A 21,679-nucleotide genomic window follows, 5' to 3' on the forward strand; every position below is an offset into this window, starting at 1 on the left:
TTGACGAAGTAAATAAAAAATAGTCTTGCAATAGATCTAATGTTAGGAATAAACCTTTATAGCAAATTTTTGGGTATAACAAAATTATTTTCATTTGAGACGCAGTTTTTTTATAATGAGACTTGGGTGCAGTTTGAAATAGTAAATGGTTTCATACAGCTCAGTGTTTCGTTCATGTGTCTCGCCATCTTTGCACTGTGTGCTACTCTATTACAGCAAACAGAAACACGACCAAACCTACTTTTTCATGTAGATGAACACCATTAAGTGGCATCCACTTTCCTTTTAGACCACTCTAGACTAGACTACTGTAGTGTGATAATAAATAAGCACTTTGAAAGTGAAAGAAGACAGAACCAACGTTAGAGGGGCTCTCCTTGCGAAGCCACTCAATAAGCAGCAGCAGCACACGTAGGATGCAGTCGATGAGGATCAGCGAGTCACGCGGCATACTCTCTCCTGGAACAGAACCATAAACGTTGCGGGAGCTCAGCTAGCATGTTGTGATTCAAACTTCTTGTGATTACAGGTTTTTGCCATCTACACTCAAGCCTCATTATAACAAAATTGCTTGCAAAAAGATAAGTTTGTTATATTTGTAAATTCGTTATGAAGTTTTATTCATAACACTAAATGTTTACTAGATGTTCATTTACTTCATTATAACAGATATTTCATTATATCCGGGTTCATTATATCGAGTCGGAGTGTATCAGGGCAGATTCATGCTATCTTAGTTGGACCTAAGAGTCACCACATTTTAAATACGAATATACAAAATAAGCATTACTTTACACCCAATTCAACTGTGAGCAAAGCCTTATACGAAACAACATTAACACTTCAAAAGAAGCTATAGAGCCCAATCCTGCTAACAATCCAACTACAGTGGCATTGCAGCAAGACTGGATAGTATTACAACTAGTGTAGTCAAAAGGTCGTACACCACCACGCTACACCAATGAATTCATGCGTACACTGTATTGCAAAGCAGCCACTACCCAAAAGAGTGTAGCAACACCTTGCTTTTACTATGAATGCTGCATGTCAGTTACACGTCTGCTGTTAAACACTGTTGAGTACTCATTCAAACAACAATTGGTCCCACATCATTTTTTTTTTTCACAATAACATTAGCGCACAACACAATGACCCAGGGCTTCACTCTGCAGATAGCTCGAAAGGTCATATTTTATTTATAGCACAGCTCTTATATCATTTTGATTTTATTACATATAGAGTTAACCCTGAATATAACAAAATTGAGAAATTCCTGAAAAAATTCTATATAAGAAGATTTTATTATGTGCAGGTTGGCAGAAATATTGGAAAAATAAACACACAAATTAAACAAAAGGAGAACTGAAGGCTTGGCTCACCTAAAACACTTGTTTAGCGGTAAAGAACTGTTATTAGGGGCTTTTAGCTTGTACGTATACTTCCTTACGTTAACGTGTTACTGCATACTGGTTTACACGTACCGTCTTACCGGAACGCATACTTTTCTACGTTTTAGCTCTCCGTATGTAAAGGTTTGCGTACATACATAAACGTATACCTTTATTTTATACAAACCACAAATGGTGATGCTAACTGTATTTAGACTATATTTAACTTGGACAGGATTGAATCACCACTGTGGTGAATTCGCAAGATGATTTTTATGATGTACAGTATCCTTGTATGCGCAAAAGGACGAAGAAATACAAGGTTACTGACACGGTGGTGTCGACATCTTGTGCCACTTCATGCAACCACAGTAATGAACACAGTTTACACCTAATTCTTTTGAGGTGACAGTGATTAAAGAGATAACTAATTCGTGATTACACTGCTGCAATGTTTTTACACCAGATGTACAATGCACAATGTTGCTGCAATAACAATTTTGTGATTGCCTGGCTCATTTTGGCCCCGTTAGATGGTGCAACCAATCCAATTTATCAGGGACTCACACGTTTACGGTTTTGATGTTCAACGGTTTCGATATAGAGCGATATAGCGCAAGTATTTGTGCTTTTATGAAGTAATTGCGGAAAATATGAAAATTCTGTTTTATTGAGGAATTTGTTATATGGAATTTTATTATAGGCAGGTTTAACTGTATACCTATTTTATGTATTTGGTTATACAGTCGACTCTCGTTAATTCCAACTCGAAGGAACCTCTAAATTGTGTTTAAATTATCAAGAAGTTTGAAGTATCAAAAGTTCTCAGATATATGAATCTGGGCTAGGTGACACCACACAATATAATTAGGTGTTGATTTTATCAGACTTAAAAAATCTTTTAAGCATTTTAAACCCTCACTGCACCCAATGAAGAAAAAGCAAAAGTGTAAGGTTCACAAATTTATCGGCCATTTACAGCTGATCAGACCTTTTAAAGAAACCGTGAATTGCCAACTGCTTTATTGCTATATGTGGCTTCAGCACAAACCTCCCTAGACCAGTTGAGAAACATCACGGTTCACCGTGCGTGTGCTTCATTTAAAACATTTGTTCACTAGGAAAGCCTTTTTCCTTGAAGGCCTAAGGCACTTATTAGTCGTTTTTAGACTGTTAGGATTATATAAGCACGCAAATTTTTAAATAGTAGTGGGAAAGCAGCAGATATTTTGCAGTAGAGAATCGCAATAAGTATGAATTAACCAAATAATCAGTTTGAATTAAGATGCTTTTAAATGCTATAAAAGTATAGAGGGCCAACCAAAAATTGAATTTTGCTTGAATTAACCAAAAGTATGAATTATCAGAGTTTTAATTATTGCAAGTCTACTGTATACACATCGTTGCAGCCCCAAATAGAGTTATTTTACACCTATCCATAGTCATTTCTTCCCTATTACAACATTTTTTAGCCCTATTTGGCCATAACTGGCCCTTGCACTGAGTAGCACCATATATATGAACATAATATCCTCAGCAGTCATTAGGCAATTTCAAAAATCATACACACAGTAGACTCCCAATAAACATAAATCTGTCAAACAATACTGCTACTTAAATAGAACAACTGCCTCTGATATGATTAGTTTAATCAGCGCCTCCTCTGTTTAGATGTCGGCCGCATGAGAACGAAAACAGCTGCCACACCCTTTCTCTCCTTCATTTTCGATTTGTGTCAGTTGCTAGCGCCACTTGTTGCGGGCGGTGCAACAACTTGACATTTTGCGTAGCCTCCAAAAATGGTCGTTTGTAATTGCAGATCTCGAATAACTCTCAACTGATGCGCCCCCACGGGTCACAAGTAAAAACGCCTTGATGATAGTGTAGGTCGCAACGCAAGTGCCACCGCGAAGGCAGAGCGACTCCGCTGGCAACACGAGCCATTCATCAGTACCTTAAATAAAGGAGGCGTCGGTTTCATACTTGGATTCTGCCCCCATATTATCTCCTAGTAAACGGGACTACTGTTAACTAGAACACATTTTCCTGGTCCTTTTGCGTTCTGTTTAATGAGAGTCTACTGTCAAAGTATTCATGTCTAGGGCACTATTATCGAATAGCAACCTCTAGGCACAGTGTTAGTTCCATGAAGTTTCACAATGATCAGTAGCAGAGAGCTGGCATTTACAATCAACATCACTCCTTGCACAAGTGTCAACGAAGCTGATGTGGCAAAAAAACAAGAACTAGGGCAGCTATTCTAGTGGTGTCCACATAATGGACATGTACATTTCGGCCTCCACTGATTGGCTGTAGCTCGGGTAGCAGCACGCGTCTTTTTCCGGTCTTTCTTCCGCAGCGTCATTTTGACACCATGCAGCTTTCCCAATTCTTGACACAACTGAGAAAGACTGAATGCGTTTCGCTGCATCGAATTCTGCCCCCAGAGATTCGCTTCTGGTTGCACATTTCGGAGGCTGTGTATAAACTCTAATATTACTGTTAGCCCTTGAATTAGGTTTAACGCAGCCGCCAGCCTGAGGCACCTGGAAGGTCGGTACGCATTCCCTGCAGCATTCTTCAAACATCTCAAGACATTCATACTCAAGTTCAGACATGTCAAGTTTGTTTAGGAATCCCGTTACTGCACATTTCGTCTATTTTCTTTCTCTTTACACTGGAAATGTGCCGGCACATTCGGTGCGTCGATGTGGTCAAGAGCGCTACATCACGACTCACCATATTTTTTGCGTAACTGAATGCGTTCCGGCGAAGTCGACACCGTGAGAATCGTGCCCTAGGTTGACCATAGAAAACAAGGCATTTATTTGGCACAGTGGTAAATTAATTCCTGCAAAGGCCATTGTTTGCCCAAAAGTGACTGATAGAGAATACCCTGCCCCATGTTCATCTATTTACAAAGAAAAGGTAGGGCACGCACCAGAGTCGGGATCCGCTTCAACCCACATGTCCAAGAGCAAGGGGACCAGCTCGAGGGCAAACTCGCGGGCGTTCTCCTTGCTGCTGCTAGCATTACTGCCACTGGCTGCGCCCTTACGTTCACTGCTGCTACTGGTTCCTGCTGACAGCAAGCCGTCATAAAGGCGAAAAGCAGATGAACAAGGTTGCGGCTCCAGGCCATTCTTGTACAGTGTGATGCACGCCAAAGTTTTACCGCCAACCCGCACAGTTTTGGCTTCTGCTTCAACATCCACAGAGGCAGGGCTGTTGTCTTCTGCTGCCGTGGGAAACCAGACTCGCAGAGCAACCGCCAGGAATCGTTCCATGGACGACAAGACACGCACCCACACGGCACGATTAGTGTGGCGCTGGCCCAGCTGTGAAAGGGGAAAAAAAAATGTTGATACACACGAGCAAGACAGCAGAAGATCAACACTGCGTGTTCACTTGAATCAAATTATCTTCATTCGTGCGACCTTAAAAGGACGCTAAAGTCACTAAACATCAGTGCGCTACTTACCGAGAAATTAAGCCAATGTACCACAGAACGAGCACTTCGAGTGGGATATTTTAGAAATGATCCCGATGACGTGAGAGTTTCCCACTACAATTAATCACTAGTAATCAAACCAGCTGCAATGAAAAAAAGAACCTTCCATGCATCAAGAGACGAAATAAAATGCTCTTTGTCCGTTTCTGTTTGGTTTTTATAAAAAAGAAGACTCACCAGGCGTTACTATGGGGAATGGCACGAGTGGTTCAAAAGTTTCATTTTCGCCTAGTTTAACTGGACAGGTGGTGCCATCTAGTGGAGCCCAGCTGAGCCAAGCATGCCCGCCATCTCAGATACCATGGCAGAAAATTCTTCATTGGCCGTTGTTGCTGCTGTGGTTTTCCCTAGTTTCACTCTACTGCTACTGATGTGGGCAGCCATGCAGTAAAGCCAGGCAACGTTGTGCATGGCAACAGAGAGATGAGACGGACCACTTTAATGCGAGGGATTTCAAATGCGTTAACGTGATTCGGACCACTGAAACGTGATTTTATTCCAAAATTAGCACTTTTCTGGCGCAAAAATAGCAATGCAATGTTCCTGGACAACTATTTCATCAAATAACATCAACTTAATATTTACCTTTAGTGTCCCTTTAAAGGTGCGGTGCCACCATATTTCTGGTTAGCGTGTTCTTTCATGCAAGCAATTTTGTAGCTTCAAGAAGCATTAAACATGCACCAAGATTCTTTCATTTTCGCAAAGAATTTAATATGACCTTATTTATGTGGACAATTTTCAGTTTCAGTTTCTGGGTGCCGAGTTCAGTGCTGGTGGCTTGGTCAAGTGGCCACACAAAGCTGCGACGCACATTGTGCTGAGTATTGTTTGTTCTCGCACACGTGCCACACAAGCACCTGCAAAACAAACACGCCGATAGCTGCAGCAGCCGCTATGCCTTGCCACTACACCTTTGTTGCCCTTCCTAAAGAGCTACGCCAGCGCTGAACATGCTGGCGATGGGCCTCTATCGGGAGATAGAGCATTTGGGTGCACTGTGGAAGTAAACTAAAATATATTCTAAACGTTTCCTGCCTCCTACCATTTATGTGGAGTGTCCTTGCACACAAAGGAAAGCCACAGAGGCTTGTTAGTGCCTCGAAATTTGATGGCACCACTCCTTTACGTAATATGTTAAAATCGAAATTCGTATGATAGGTTCCCTAAGTCTGCAACAGATCACCCAATAGTATCTGGATGAAGGTAGCATGCCTCATGTATAGTACCATGTTTGAAGTATACATCTTCTTATGTACTATCTAATGATATTAAGCAAAATTATTCTACTGTAAGTCTATCACAGGAAAAAGCGTACTCTGGGGTGAATAGTAAATACAGCACAGGTGTGCATTATGTACACAAATATTTTTATTTGCATTGCCTAAACTTGACCATTACCTTACATAACTTCCCTTTACTCTTCTTGGCATTGACTTTGTTCCTCTAAGAAGCCACAAACTGTCTCTTCTCTCCATTGAGAAGGAGCGGTTGAGAAAAGACGCAATTCCTGCTTTCCTAAATTGGAGCGCATCTCAGCGTCTGTAGGGCAAAAGGAAAAGGGAAGTAAAGATGGAAAAAAGAGAGAAGAATAAGATGAGAGCGGCGGATGGCTTCTGCAGCCCATAGTCCAGCCCAATGTCCCCAAAGAAGTGAACTGCCTTCAAGACGTGGGCCTGGTGGTTATTGGGCCCTTGTAAGCTAGCCATGATGGCAGGAATTGTTTTGCAGACCACGTGCCTGAAGACAAATGGCTTTCAGAGGACTGTCTGATGGGAGCAGCTCGCGTATGGCGCAACGTGCAAGCTGCAGCGGTGTGATGATAGCGTCTCGCGGATCATCCCGCAGTACCACGGCGAGAGCTCTGCAGATGGCCTGACAGCGGGGGAAACAGGAGACGCCTTGGGAGCGGGACTGTGTAGCATTTTATGGCCACCAACCTTCCGGTGGACAGGACATGCAGGACATGGTGCATTGCAGGCATCCTGGGTTTGTGCCGATACCTTTGCTGGTGGCAGAAAAACAGGAAAAGTGGGAGAGACTCTCCTTCTGTACCATTGGGCGCACAGCTCGCATTGATAGTGAGTCTATAGAGGAGGCCATGAAGGTGACAACCCTGCATTCCTCTTGCCATTTATGACAGGCAGGAGTGTTCATAGCGTGGTTGTCACCACAGTTTAGACATCGAGCTTTTGCAATGCAACTCTCTGTTGAGGAGTAGCTCCAACCACAGCATAGGCAACAGTTGGGGCACCTGTGTGGTTGTTGTGTGACCGAGATGGCCACACCGAAAGCATTGCAGTGGGCATGCCCTGGAGGAGCGCACCCAAAACCGAAGCTTACAGAGGCTCATGTTCTCTGGTGGAACAAGGCCGGCAAACCATAGCGTCACTGTGTTCTCAGTCCTGGCATCAGACAACACCGGGATGCTCAATTCAATAAACTGAAGACCGTCGTCTGCAAGGTCGGCATTCACCCCATGCTGAATCCTCGATCGCAGGAATCCTAGCAGATACAGGGATGCCCTTGAGCTCCAAGTAAACTGTCTGATTACACTATTGTTCTCTCAACCTCAAATAGTAGAATGTTACATTTATTAAATCATCAAAACTGCCATATGACACTCTTTTATCATCATATGTATCAGTTCCTTCTTCCATTGTTGGCAGCACAGTCCTATCAGAACGCATACCGTATTTGCTAGCGTAATCCTCGCACTCGCATAATTCTCGCATCCCCCCACATCGCCCAAGAAAAATCCAATTTCTTTTTTTCCTCGAGTAATTATCGCACCCTCAAAAACTGCTACAATAATGTCGTCTGCTCTTTCCAGCCACTGATGATGATAGTGCATGCTATCTGGCGCCATCTCTTAAGCATCATGCGAACTATTTCACAGAGATTCAATACAATCTAAGCCAAGCCGAAGTGGCCAGTGCGCGTTGCGGCGTGTTTTGTATGTTGTGACGGTAATCTTGTCATGTTATGAGGCTATACTGAAGCTCTACGGCTGCTTTCAAGTTGCAAGTGATAGATCATGCACTAAAGAATGGCAACAGGGCCGCCGGTAGGCCCTTCGGAGTTTACGAGTTTTGTGACTGCTACTGGTGACGGCAGCTGAAAGCCACCAAGACGCGTTGGGCCTGCCGTGTGCCTAAAACTGGGATTGATGGTAAACTTTATTTATTCAGAAGAAAACTGCGGACGATTCTGTTAAATAGACACCAGCCCATTACTGACGTCCCACGCTTACCTTTTGAGGGCCCCTGTTGAGCGACGAACGCTACCGCTACGCCCGCAATGTCCGCAAGCATTGCGTATGGTATTCTAATTTTCGACTATTTGCTTCCACTTTTTGTGTCTCAAATAAATCTTGTCTTGTGTTGAACCTCTGCTTTTATTGTTGAGGTAAGTTTTAATTAGTACTTCTTAAAGCTTGCTGTTAGTTGCTGGTGTGAGAATTCCGATTTTCGGCCACTTCGTTTTTTTTTTCGCTCTGTATGTTTTCGTAGAAAGTTTTCCCCGCATAATTTTCGCACCCCCCAACTTTTCATTGGTTTTCCGGCAAAAAAAGTGCGAGGATTATGCGAGTAAATACGGTACGAGTCATGACTGAAGGAAAACTGTTTTTGCAGCAAATTATGTTTTCTCTCCAATGGTGTTTTTTTCAGTTCCTACTTAGCAGTAAGATATCTTTAATGCCAGCCTAATTAAGTTTTATATCTAGATCTTCAAAGTGTGTGATCATTGCTGCATACGTATTGAATAAACCAAAGTTCTGTTCCAACAACTGTACCACAATGAAACAAACAAGCACGTCACATCATTTTGTGCACTGCAAGTGCTCCTACAATGCAGGCGCACCTGAGAAGAAAGGACTCGGCGATGCTTGCCGGCTGCTGATGACTCAGCAGAGGTGGATATCATGTTGAGGAAGTTGCACAAGCTGCCGTATGGTGCACGCACAGCCAGGGAGGGCACGACGTCAAGCAACAGGCCGAGCAAGTCAAGGGCATCGTGGCGAACTGCAGCTGACAGGTTGTTCACTGCACAGCCCAGCTGAGAGAGCAGCAGTGGCCCGAAAGGCGAAAGGCAATCACTTGACACCGAGCCAAGCACCAAGCGCAATACCTGAGGAGAAAGTGGTTTATAAATCACCTACAGAATACATGCTTTTGGACGAGCATGAGAGGAAAACTTTTAACTGAGCTACTAATTGCCATACATTCATCGCTTAGTTTGTCCAGGGTTCACAAAGAGGAAAACAAAGTTCAACTACTCAACTTAGTTTATATTTCTGTCAGTGTTGCTTGAACTAAACCAGACAGATTCACCGTTACAAGGCTAGGCAGCTTGGCATCAACTCACTCAGTGTGTCGCCATGCACTAGGTAAGAAGAACAAGAAAGAAAATGAATCATATTATGTTTTGTACGAACTGCTCTGGTATGTTATGCACAGTATTTGCTGAAGCTTTAAATTTCTCATTGAAGTAGTTAGATTCACGGACAAGTGCACAAAGGACAACAAAATGATGAATAAACTTAAAGGCATCACAGGATCGAATTCCAGCCGCTGTGGCTGCATTTTCGATGGAGGCGAATGAAATTTCTGGAGCCCTCTACTGCGGCATGTTTCTTATAACCATATGATGGTTTTGGGACGTTAAACCCCAACAAATATTATTATAACCTAAGGATGCACTGTGGCAGAAACGAAGGTACGTGCACAGGTTGTCTGCACATATTTGGGAGTGGCACTGTCACCCATCAATCTCGAAGACATGCAAGTCTACATGTCAACCCGAAGACTTCTCACACTTTGTGTCCTCGTGTACAGACCCAGCAGTTACTAATATAATGAAACCCTATCTACTTACTCAGCCTACTGTCACTATTACTTTTCTTCTTTGTTCGCATACTTAGAGTCTCACTATATATAACAGTAACTGTCTTTATATCAATGCTCATCCAATCATTCCAGTTATGCATAATAGTGGTTCACTAAATAGTATTCTGCAATTTCGCTCATTTACTAGCAATTGTTAATGACAAAATCTGTTTGCTACATACAGAATCTGCCAATACGGCCTGAAATACTTCATAGAGACACAAAAAACTGATTGAATGATAATGAGAACAAGATCCAATACATGGCAGTATACTATAACCAAACCATTATCTACAGTCAACAATGAGAAATTCGTAAACAGGGGTTGCAGTTTTCGAAGCAGCGCAGCGCACAGGACATAAACACGCGCACATAAAAAGATGCAAACACAAGCACTGCATCTGTGTCGCTTTATGTCTGTGTGTCTTGCGACCTTCTGTGCGCTGCTTCTTCAAAAATCATGGCTAACTAACTAGCCCATCAGTACATAGTAAGGAGTTTTGTGCTGGAGCTGACGTTTTGATAAGTGGACTTGACTTTCTCAGGGCTACAATTGATTTTCTTTGCGCTGGTGTGTGTATGCTCCGTGCCTGACAGCCAGGTAACTTGTATAAAAAAAGAGAGCTGCCCATTTGTTTACTCAGGTGGCTACGGAAAGGGAGGCGACCTGTTTACAAGCCTTTGTTGTAGCAACATACAAAGTTGCTTAATATTCAGTCCTCCTAATCGCTGCTCTTATTGTGGCAATGTGTCACTGAAGTGTGCATAATCTGGTGCGATTCTGACACGTGTCAGGAAAGATGACCAACTGAGCTAGAAGTGTTCATAACATGAAACTACATGCGACCGACATTTTGGCAAGCAATGAGGTTGCAACAGTGTGTGTGGCCAACATGACACCAAGGTGAAATAGAACAAATGTTTTTTGTTACACTCAAATTCGTGAGGGCAAGGAACAGGGATGCTACATCGAACTTGCGCAAACACATGTGGCAAGGATGACGTGGCACAATGTAACTTTGTACAGACCATGCAGTGGACGAGAAGAAAAAAAGACACTTATCAACACAGATTCAAAAACTACTTTTTCAATACTGCATAGAATTTCTCCAACTTTTCACCTAGCTGCTTTAAAAAGTGGGCGGTTAAACCGCTGACACGCAAGCTGAGAGATCAATGTTAAAGAAGGAATTTGTTTCTAAAACAAACAAGGTCCACGCCCATTTACTCTTAAATTACCCAAGCAGGGCAGTGGCAGAGCTTTTTTTTACTGGAGAGAGCCCCCGTGACATCTATCTCCTTTACGAGGGCAGGGAAATTATGTTGTGCTTTGCTTATGTTTGCTCTCAAAGAGAGGGGGGGGTCATAAAAGGGGCAGGTAAATAATTCAATAAAATAAAATACCCCCCCCCCCCCCAAGAGCGTTTTTTTTTTTTTTGTTTTTCAGAACGAGTGACATGGGCAATCTTACCTTAAGAGCAGACTGACGTACATTGCCTTCTTTGTCTGTGCAGAGCGTTCCCAAGATCTCGAGCAGGGGCTTAAGATGCGGACTAAATGCACCAGCATGACTGCGACCAAGTTCACGCAATCCGGTCAAGGCGTCCATGCGGCTGGCCGCATTGTAGTGGTGCAACCGGCTGATCAAATCCTAAAAAATATATATATGCACACCAACACATGTCTATAAGCTATAAAAGTCAAGGTGTGGGAACTGAACAGAACCTGAACTGAAAAAAGAAAAAAAAAGATCGCAGCATGTCCACAGACTGAATGATAATGAGTGGGGCAAAGCGTCTGTCCAACCGCGAGTCGATCTGTCTGTCTGTCTGTTCGTCTAGTGAACACTCCAAGTACCACCATCTCACATCTTTTCATCATATATTGATTATATAAAAGTACCGCCATTTGGCAGACATTCCAAGAACTGAACTACCCTGTGGCACATACCTGAGAGAGATGGTTACTACAGAGGACGATCAGGTGACGCCTTAACGAGCTTCGTCCCTAAACGAACAATTAAACAAAAGATAACTCAAACATTATCTATTAGTACTTTATTCCCAAGTGCATCCAAAATATTGTTTATCAATATTCCGTTTAAGGAAAAAGCTGCCCAATGGAAAAAACCAAGGATATCGAACCTGAAAATAGGTGCATACCTCAGGGGACAGTATCGGAGAGCACTTCAGGCAGGAATTCCAAAAGTAAGGATGTGTTGAATTTTGTCAGAAAAGAAAAGAGTGGCAAACTGAAGCCGTTAATAATAACGCAAGTGAACCTTGGTGTGCCAGCATGGAAAAGGCACTGTTGGTGCTGAAGTTCAAACAGAACAGCCGTCTCGCATATCGGAGATTACACTCGGTTATTCGCTACTTGTAAGATCACGCTTATTCCCTTGATGTGAAACGTTCAGCCTGCTCAGGAAATTTGTAATTCACTTATGAGAAAAATTAGTTTTTAAAAACAATTTTTTGTGACCTTAATTTAAAATTTTTTATACAAACATAAATTGTTACAAACCATTATCAAAAACTTTTTTTTTTCATTCCACAGGAGAAGCAGGACAGGACTTTTTCCGGGGGACCAAATGAAAACATTTTGTTCCGACCCCTTTATAAAATGTGATACATAGAAAAATAATAAAGTCTAAATTCAACACTTTAATGTTTCGTAGGGCACTTGTCCTCAGCTGGCACGTGAAAAATCTCTTCCCAGTCTAAAACAACTTTTCAATGTATAGTACGAGAACATGAAAACAGTTATATAATAAACTGTGCTTGGCATTTCAAATCAAAGCAAATAAAACTGTATTACTTTATTTCGCCCATAAGTTCGTGTGTTGTGCAACGCGAGGGCTCGAGAAAAAGTTTAACTATTCACTCAAGAAGCCTCGAGCCGCCGTTTTGCAGGGCATATAGCGAGAGCGTACAATACTTATACAGTTTTTATGGAAAATAATACGTATACTAATGCCACCGAACAATAAAACAGTTATACATAAGACTATATAATACAATATTTTTACCATTTCTTTTAATGAATCCTTCCCAAATCCTGACAACGAAATGAGCTTTCCTTTACACAATTTTTAGGTGAACAAGAAGAAAAAAAAAACATTAAAATTTGAAATTGTGTCGAACAAAAGCTGTACCCTTAACAAGAAGATGCATTAATCCTTGGTGACAAAAAAACACTTTGATTGCATAGTTTTTGGTTGTATTTAAATCAATACCACATCTATGGAGTTCATTTACGAGTCTTGGCAGCATGTGACAAAGACATGTTTAAAGTGTGCGAAGAAGATAACACGTCAGAAGCGTAGCACACACATACACACACAAGGCGCAGGCTTTTAATTGTGTAGATTTCTAGAACATACACCACTTATAATGTAGTGGGGAATTCACACCTCCACCACTCTGCAAGGGAGTTTAATAGCGGCACCAAGTAGTAGGCAGACAGCCGGTACGGACACATATACTCGAGCAGTCCAGCGTCTACAGCCCGTGCACACACTCGCCCTTCGCACTCAGAGATGGTCCCACTGATCATTGCCTTGCGAATCCCCACAACAATAAATTTGCACAAGGAGAAATCACGCCGACACTCTTAGATTCCGCAGAAATGTGGCAAGGCCATGTATGCGTTACAATCCCGGTAGGATCCTAATGTGCCCATCTAAGAAATCTTATTTTTTGCATGGCAAAGATAATGAAGTGACACAAGTGTCACCCTTTTTGCTATGAAGAATGCCTCGATAACTTCTTTTTCTGTTGTTCTTGACTTGGAAAGGAATTTCGTAATTTCTTGCTTTGGAAAACAGCTGTCGCAGTTCTTGCAATGTAAGGCAAGCTTACTGCCTGAGTCAATGCGTATAAATTCGCTTGTGTTCCTGCACGTATTTATTTACCAACTCAGTTCTCACGCTGCAAGAACTGCAACAGATGTTTTCCTCAGCTAGAAAAAACAAAACAAAAAAGTCAAATGCCTTTCCAAGGCATGAACATGTAAAGAAAGAGAAATCGAGGCATTCATCATAGCAAGAAGAGGTGACATTTGTGTTAGTTCACCCTCACTACCTTTATCATGCAAGGAGCAAGATTTTTCAGATGGGCAGACTGATCTGTCCCGGACTGTAACATGCACATGGTCTTGCCACATTTGTGTACAATGTAAGATCGTCAATGCAATTGCTCCTTGTTGAAATTTATAAACACTGTACCTTCAAGAAAGAAACACAGTTAATTGGAAATCTGCACTTCATGGATGAGCGTTATCTATGTTTCTACGCAGTGTCTAGCGTTGACGTAACAATAGAAGCCGTTAAAGTTAATACATGTTAGAGTTAATAAGACATGTTAGAGTTACGTCCAGCGTGACATCAATACAAAACTGGCTTGTTAAACCCCCCAAGCCAATCGGCAGCAGTGGCATAGTTGGCTATCGCAGGGCGTGCAGGGCAGTGGGGTCGTTGGTTCAAGCCCTACCAGAAATTTAATTTATTTATTACTTTTTTGCACAAGTATTTTTAAAACAGTGCAGCATTAATGTTCTAAGGGCATCGCTTATATATATATTATTTTTCTTAAAGAAAATAGCCTTTGTGGCCGTGGCGTATGTGCAAAACCGCGTTGCTACAACACCGTACAGTTCTGCTGTAGCAAAATAGTGAGTATTAGCGACGAAAGCGCACCGCGAGATTATCCCAGCATGGGCGCTATTGGGAGCTTTTCCTGTAGAGTCTGTGTATTAACTCTATGAGTCTTAGAGTTTCCCACAGAAAACTCTATGGCCTCAGTGACTGCTTTGTATTCCGAGGTGATTTTTTCATGTTTTTACCATTAAATCCCTAAATATATATATATATAACGAGTCAGATGGATGTCTTTTTGTTGCTCAACAATAACCGCAATCTATATTAATCTATATTTCATGTGTACGTATCGTCTATCCACTGTCTGATGTGACGCGATCGCGCTGTGGTCAATACAGGCCTAAAACAGGCTATCAATGCTAAATATCAGTGCAAAGTAAGTGAGAGGTTCTTAAACAATGCAAACTACGTGATCAACCAAGTATTATTCACGATATTGTATTTAAAATCACGATAAATTCTTCCAAAATCGCCACTGTCACCTGTAGTGTAATAACGCAGCTGCAGGCTGCTACAAGGGGCAATGCGCTACAAGTTGACTGCGCGATCCAACGTTTAGAGATACTTCTACAGAACACTTTTATAGATACTACATTGACACGGGCCGCGCCATTACAACTAGGCGGATGAGGTTTTCGGACGACAAGATATTTACATGTCGCGACATGGGACTGCTCTAAGTACTGTTACCGTATGGGCGTAACCATTGTGAACGTTTTATACATCAGCACGGGCACGCAAACTGTACTTGCATCCAGTTGGAGAGCCGCTGTTTACCACTAACCGCGGTGTGGGCAGAATTCCATCATGATTGCTCCGCTTATTGACAGCTTCATGGAAGCTAACGAAAGGCAGCATCTGATACGGTAGAGTAGTACCGGCAACGTCTTCCGAAAGTTCGTCAGCTGGTCTGTCTCAACAGAGCTGCTGATACACTAAAAAGTACAGCACAATAAACGACGCAGCTTTCAACACACAAGTGGTTCTGGTAAATCGGTGAATCTGAGCTTATGACTGCTCGGCGAGCGGCAGTGCCAAACGTTACCGCAACAGATGCAAACAGATGCAAACGTGGGACCATGGACTTTACACAAGCAGTAGCTATAGCTATGTCTGGACGTAGCGCTACCGTTGGCTATAGTTTTGGCTGGACGTAACAATAAAGCTGGCTATAGTTACGTCTAGATGTAACGGTTGTGGTGGCTATAGTTATCTGGACGTAACGATTGCAGTGCTTACAGTTATGGTGTGGCTAGGGTTACGTCCAGCCGTAACAGTAAGCACCGCAATGGTTACGTCCAGACGTAACTATAGCCAGAGCTATTGTTATGTCCAGCAGTAACTACACCCAACGGTAGCGCTCCCATGGCGACCTTAACATCTGCTACGGTAACGTTTGACACTGCCGCTCGCCGAATGAAGCAATCATAAGCTCAGATTCACCGATTTACCGGAATCACTTCTGTGTTGAAAGCTGCGTCGTTTATTGTGCCACACTTTTTCGCGTATCAGCAGCTCTGTTGAGACAGACCAGCTGACGAACTTTTGGAAGATGTTGCCGGTACCACTCTACCGTATTGGGTACTGCTTTTTCGTTAGCTTCCTTGAAGTGGTCAACAAGCGGAGCAATCATGATGGAACCCTGCCCACACCGCGGTTAGTGGCAAACAGTGGCTCTCCAACCAGATGCAAGTATGCTTTGTGTGCCTGTGCTCACTAGGGTTGTGCCCATACGGTAGCAGTAGTTACAGCTGTCTTGCGTCGCGACATGTAAATATCTCGTCGTCCGAAAACCTCATCCGCCTAGTTTTAATGGTGCAGTTCGTGCCGATGTAAAGGTGTTTTGTGGAAGTATCTTTAAACGTTGGCCCGTGCAGCCTACTTGTAGCGCTTTGCCACTTCTAGCAGCCTGTAGCTGCGATATTAGGCTATAGGTGACAGCAGAAATTTTGGAGAATTTATCGTGATTTTGGATTAATTATCGTGAATAATTCTTGGTTGATCACGTAGTTTGCATTATTTCAGAACCTCTTATTTATTTCGAACTAATATTGAGCATTCATAGCCTGTTTTAGGCCTGTATTAACCACAGCGCGATTGCGTCACATCAGACAGTGGATGGAAGACACGTACACTTGAAATATAGATTATGGTTATTACTGAGTGACAAAACTGACTCAATATATATATATATATTGTCGAGTAGATTCCCCGTGAGCAGTCACAACGTGGTTTATTTCGACGTTTCGGCCTAGAGTCTGGCCTTCATAGGCTCTAGGCTAAAACGTCGAAACTCTAGGCCGAAACGCGCCGAAATAAACCACGTTGTGACCGCTCACAGAGGATCTACTTGACTACTTGCAACGCTACGGCCACTAAACCACCATGCCTGCCTATATATATATATATATATATATATATATATATATATATATATAAGGAAAGAAGTGTATACCTAAGGGCTCGTTTTTCCGTGTTTTTACACAATAATTATGAGATCTAACAGACAATAATGCCAAGGAAAGTATAGGGGAAGATATTAGACCAAATTGTAAAGTAAAAATATGAAGAAAAGTGGGTGAAAAGATAACTTTTCTTCATATTTTTACTTTACAATTTGGTCTAATATCTTCCCCTATACTTTCCTTGGCATTATTGTCTGTTAGATCTCATATATATATATATATATATATATATATATAAAGAAGTGTATACCTAAGGGCTCGTTTTTCCGTGTTTTCACACAGTATTAATGAGATCTAACAGACAACATAGGGGAAGTTATTAGAACCAATATAATGTAAATAAGAAGAAAAGTGGGTGAAAATATAGCTTGCCGCGAGCAGGAATCGAACCTACGACCTTTGAATAATGCGTTCGATGTTCGATTTTTTCACCCACTTTTCCTTCTTCTTATTTACATTTTCACATTACATTGGTTCTAATAACTTCCCCTATACATTCCTTGGCACTATTGACTGTTAGACCTCATATATATATATATATATATATATATATATATATATATATATATATATATATATATATATATATATATATATATATATATATATATATATATATATATAATATTTAAGGGTGTAATAGTATAAACGTGAAAAAAAAATCACCTCAGAAGGCAAAACGAAAAAGAAAAGCCCCCAACGCCCACGCTGGGATAACCTCGTGGTGCGCTTTCATCGCTAACACTCGCTATTTTGCTTCAGCAGAACTGTATGACGCTGTAGCAACACGATTTTGCGTGTCCGGAAGGCTATTTTCTTTAAGTAAAAAAAAATGTATATATAAGCAACGCCTTTGGCACATTAATGCTGCACTGTTTAAAAAATAATTGCACAAAAAAATACACAGAATTTTTAATAGGGCTTGAACTAACGACCTCATCATCCTGCACATGCTGCGTTAGAAATTGTTGAGGTGTCCTCCCCCTGAGAGACAGTTACGGGGCTCACTTTTTTTCTTCTTTTTCTTTTAAAATCCTTTTCCCCCCGTCTTATTTTTACGTCTGCACCTAACCTTAACGGCTGCTATCGTTACGTCTAGGCGTAGCTTTTGCGAAAGGTGAAAGTTACGTCCAGCCGTAACGATGATTAGCTGCTAAGGTTACATCCGTCGTGTGGTTCACAATATGCACTTCAGTTTGATAATCACTTGGCAGTCTCTGAAATTTGCTCATGTGTCACTGAAATAATGTCACTTTGCGGTGTGCTTGCTACAGCAGAACTGTGCAGCGCTGTAGCAACGCGGTTTCGTGCGTCCTCCGCGACCACGAAGGCTATTTTAAGTATATATATATATATATATTTATTTATATATACATACAAGGGGTACCTTTGAAACATTAATGCTGCACTGTTTAGAAGGAAGAACACTTGTGCAAAAAAAAATATATTTGGTTGGGCTTGAACCAACGACTCACAGTCGTTCACGAGCTGCGTTAGCCAACTACGCCGCTGCTGCCGTTTTTTTTTTTTCTTTAATGAATGAAATTATCACCGGTAAAGTACACACAACTTACTTCATCAGAACTCGGGCAAACACACACAAGCGTCAAGAACGGGAAGCCACTCCGGAACGGGGTTAAAAGTCTCAACAACACTGCGCACTTGAGCAGCTGCTTCTCGGAAGACAGATCTCGTCGACCGTGGTGGCTCAGCGTGTCTATCAATCATGCGAGTTTTCCATAGTGAATAAAGTCCCAACAACATAAACAGGTCATAAAAAGTATTACTCTTTTTGAATGGGAGGAACCTAATACCATGAGCTGTGATTAGAAGTTATTTTCTTAATGTTCTTTTTAGAATGTCCCAAAAATAAACAGCGTCACGACAATGAATAAAACAATGCTCCATAGTCTCAGGTTGGTTGCATAGTCTACAATTCGCTGTCCAGTGTACGTATAATTATCTTTCATTCAGCCACGTTTTCACTGGCAGCGTGGAAGTGTGCAGTTTAAAGAAAAATGTTTTCGCTGAAGGAGGTATCCACATTCTACGTACACGAAATAATACATCGTGACCAGGCAAAAGTGAATATGGCTTTCGATAAACAGGTTCGGGGAAAAGGTTATTCACAAGTGCAGCGGTTAAATTTGTTCTGTCAATAGTATACAAATACTCTAAAGTAAACCTGGCTTTCAAAGAATTGACAGTATCAACGATTTCTTTTAGGAATCCCTGCAACGACAATTGTTTAGTAAAGCTTGTTGTGACATGAATAAAAAGGAAGGTGGTAACATAGACGATTACGAAGAACCGCTGAAAGAAAGGGGTGGCACACATCCTTGAGGTAAAAAAAATCGCATCACCAACTGTCGCACGAACAAATGCACAAGGCCGAGGCCACCCTTTTCAAGCGGAAGAAAAAGATTTTTTCTTCTCATGGGTTCCCAGGAAGAGCTCCAAATAAAGCAGGCAAATATCCTATGAAAGGCTTGAATGTGTACACGAGAGCAGTGCAACACCTGCAGAATATAAATAAGGTTTGATACAAGAAATATATTGCACACTTTCGCTCTGGCAAAAATGGAAAGCTCTCGTCCGTGCCATGTTGCCACCTTTCGGCGGATTGTAGTTATCGCAGCGGTCCAGTGTGGGCCGCTGTTACGATAGCTATCGAGAGGCACAGCAAGGTATTTCATCGGAGTCGCATTCCAATGAATATTTGCGAAGACCGAGGGAGTTTGGGCCCACATGCCTAGCCAGAATCCACTACTTTTATCAAAATTTATGCTGGCGCCAGCGACTTCACAGAAACGTAAAGTAGTGTTGACTGATTCTTGAATGCTGGGTTCATCAGCGCAAAAGAAGGCAATGTCATCTGCGTAAGCTGGAACGTTAACTTCCTCAGCATAATATCGGTAGCTTTTTATGGTAGACTTTAGAAGCACACTTAAACATAATGATTCCAGATAAATTTCAAAAAGCAAAGGCGAGAGCGGACATCCCTGACGTGCAGATGAATTTAACTCTATTATATTGGAAAGTGTGCGATTTACAATTAGCCTAGTTGTGCAATTCTTATAACAGAGTGAAATACCATAGTACAGTACATCACCCAACTGCAGGTGTCTTAGGAGCCGGAACAAAAAAGCATGCTGTACCCTATCCAATGCTTTTGCAAGGTCTATTTGAAAGAGAGCTGCTTGGTCCATGCTACCATCAATACACTCAAGAACTGAACGTGCAATATGAATGTTTGTCTGTATAGAGCAACCGCGAATTTCACATATTTAGTGGTCATCTACGCATTTAGTAATCACTGTGTGTAGCCCATTTGTCAACAATTTAGCAAATATTTTGTAGTCAACGTTACATAACCATATAGGTCTATATTTGTTAACTCCCTCTAATGCGTCAGGATCAGCATTTTTTGGGATTAATGTTGTATGGCCCTGATTGAAGGAGGAAGTTAACCACGGTCATAAGCCTCTTTTAAAAGTTGCTTAAGGAAAGGTATCGGAAGTTTCTGAAATGTAAAATTCGCCACTAAGGCCATCTGGGCCAGGAGTTTTGTTTTTCTGCAACATTTTTATTGCAAATCTAATTTCCTCTCTGGTTATTGGCCCATCTACAGTGAGTCTATCATCATCTTGTAACTGAGGCACAAGGGCAATGAAGAGGTCAGCTTCTTCTTCAAAATTCTCCTGAAGCTCAGCCACGGTGAACAAACTTTTGTAATAATCTTCAAATTCGGCTCGTATTTCACATGTCTCTGTGCAAAGGTAACCCCGCGACTCAATTTGCAGTATTTATTTAGAAAGTGCATGTCTCTTTTCATCCCCAAGGGATCTTTTAGTGGGTTCCTCTTCAGTGAAGTGGGCAACACGGGAACGAATCTTTGCTCCTCTGTATCGGTTTCGGCAAGTTTAACCAGCCGGTCGTGTATTGTTGTCACGCTGGACGTAACTCTAACATGTTTTATTTTTACGTCTGGACATAACTTCAACGGCTTCTATCGTTACGTCGAGACGTATCGCTAGAAACTCCGTTACAGTTACGTATGGACGTAACCCTAGCCACACCGATGTTTCTAACGTATTGTCTCCTTGGCGCAGTTTAAACATGTCTTCAAAATAAACGACCCCACTAGCCCAACAACACGCATTACTTCATATTGCAGCAGGAGCCATCAACTTGCACGTCTCTTCAAGTTCAGTCCTCTTTACCCACCCTATTCTACAACGCGCGAAATTTATTATTATTATTTTACCACTTTACCACCACGCTAATGTAGTATTTGCGTCTAGTACTGCGGATGTGTTTCGAGGACGGCAAAGTCGCCACGTCGTAATTAAGGTGCTAGCACAGCCATTCGAAAGCATGCGGACTTTATGATTCACGTTGCAACTGCCTCTATCACGTAGGGGCAGTTCAGCAACTTATAAGAAATCGAGCTCACAGTAATGATCCGAAGTGAATTACTGTAAGCATGTGCAGCGCGTACCTGAACGCTGAGCTTTCGTGTTGTCGTGGGCTCACTGGTGGACGGCTTTGACAGGCGGTCGCGCAAGACTATTTTTTTGGTCTTGAAGCTGGTGTCCGTTACATTCAGGCCTTTCGGTAGTTTTCGCCCCACCTTCAACTTCACTTTCTGAAAATCTTTCTGATTCTTTTTGACTTTACCCATTTTGTAGGAGCGACTAGTGAGCTATATGCACATGCGCGCGGAACCAATTTGCTTGTTGATGCCAATGTGGCTAGACCAGACTGCA

At 41.9% G+C, this 21,679-nt stretch overlaps 1 protein-coding gene across 2 annotated transcripts in view; it reads right to left on the reverse strand.

Moving 5' to 3' along the window:
* Nucleotides 1-21,679, reverse strand: part of LOC142774943 (testis-expressed protein 10) — a 117,825-nt gene extending 96,146 nt beyond the window's left edge. Inside the window, exons 1-5 of one of the 2 annotated variants that reach the window (XR_012886587.1) lie at nt 21,412-21,679; nt 11,260-11,439; nt 8,764-9,030; nt 4,330-4,726; nt 362-459 (exon numbers count right to left, since the gene is read on the reverse strand). Coding sequence is in view for 1 of the 2 variants with exons in the window: in XM_075876081.1 (XP_075732196.1) it covers nt 362-459; nt 4,330-4,726; nt 8,764-9,030; nt 11,260-11,439; nt 21,412-21,594 (1,125 nt within the window). In the remaining variant the exon portion in view is untranslated. The remainder of the gene's footprint in view (nt 1-361; nt 460-4,329; nt 4,727-8,763; nt 9,031-11,259; nt 11,440-21,411) is intronic. The other variant, XM_075876081.1, reaches the window with a different exon arrangement.

Source organism: Rhipicephalus microplus, chromosome 2, assembly GCF_043290135.1.
Source record: "Rhipicephalus microplus isolate Deutch F79 chromosome 2, USDA_Rmic, whole genome shotgun sequence".
NCBI lineage: Eukaryota > Metazoa > Arthropoda > Arachnida > Ixodida > Ixodidae > Rhipicephalus > Rhipicephalus microplus.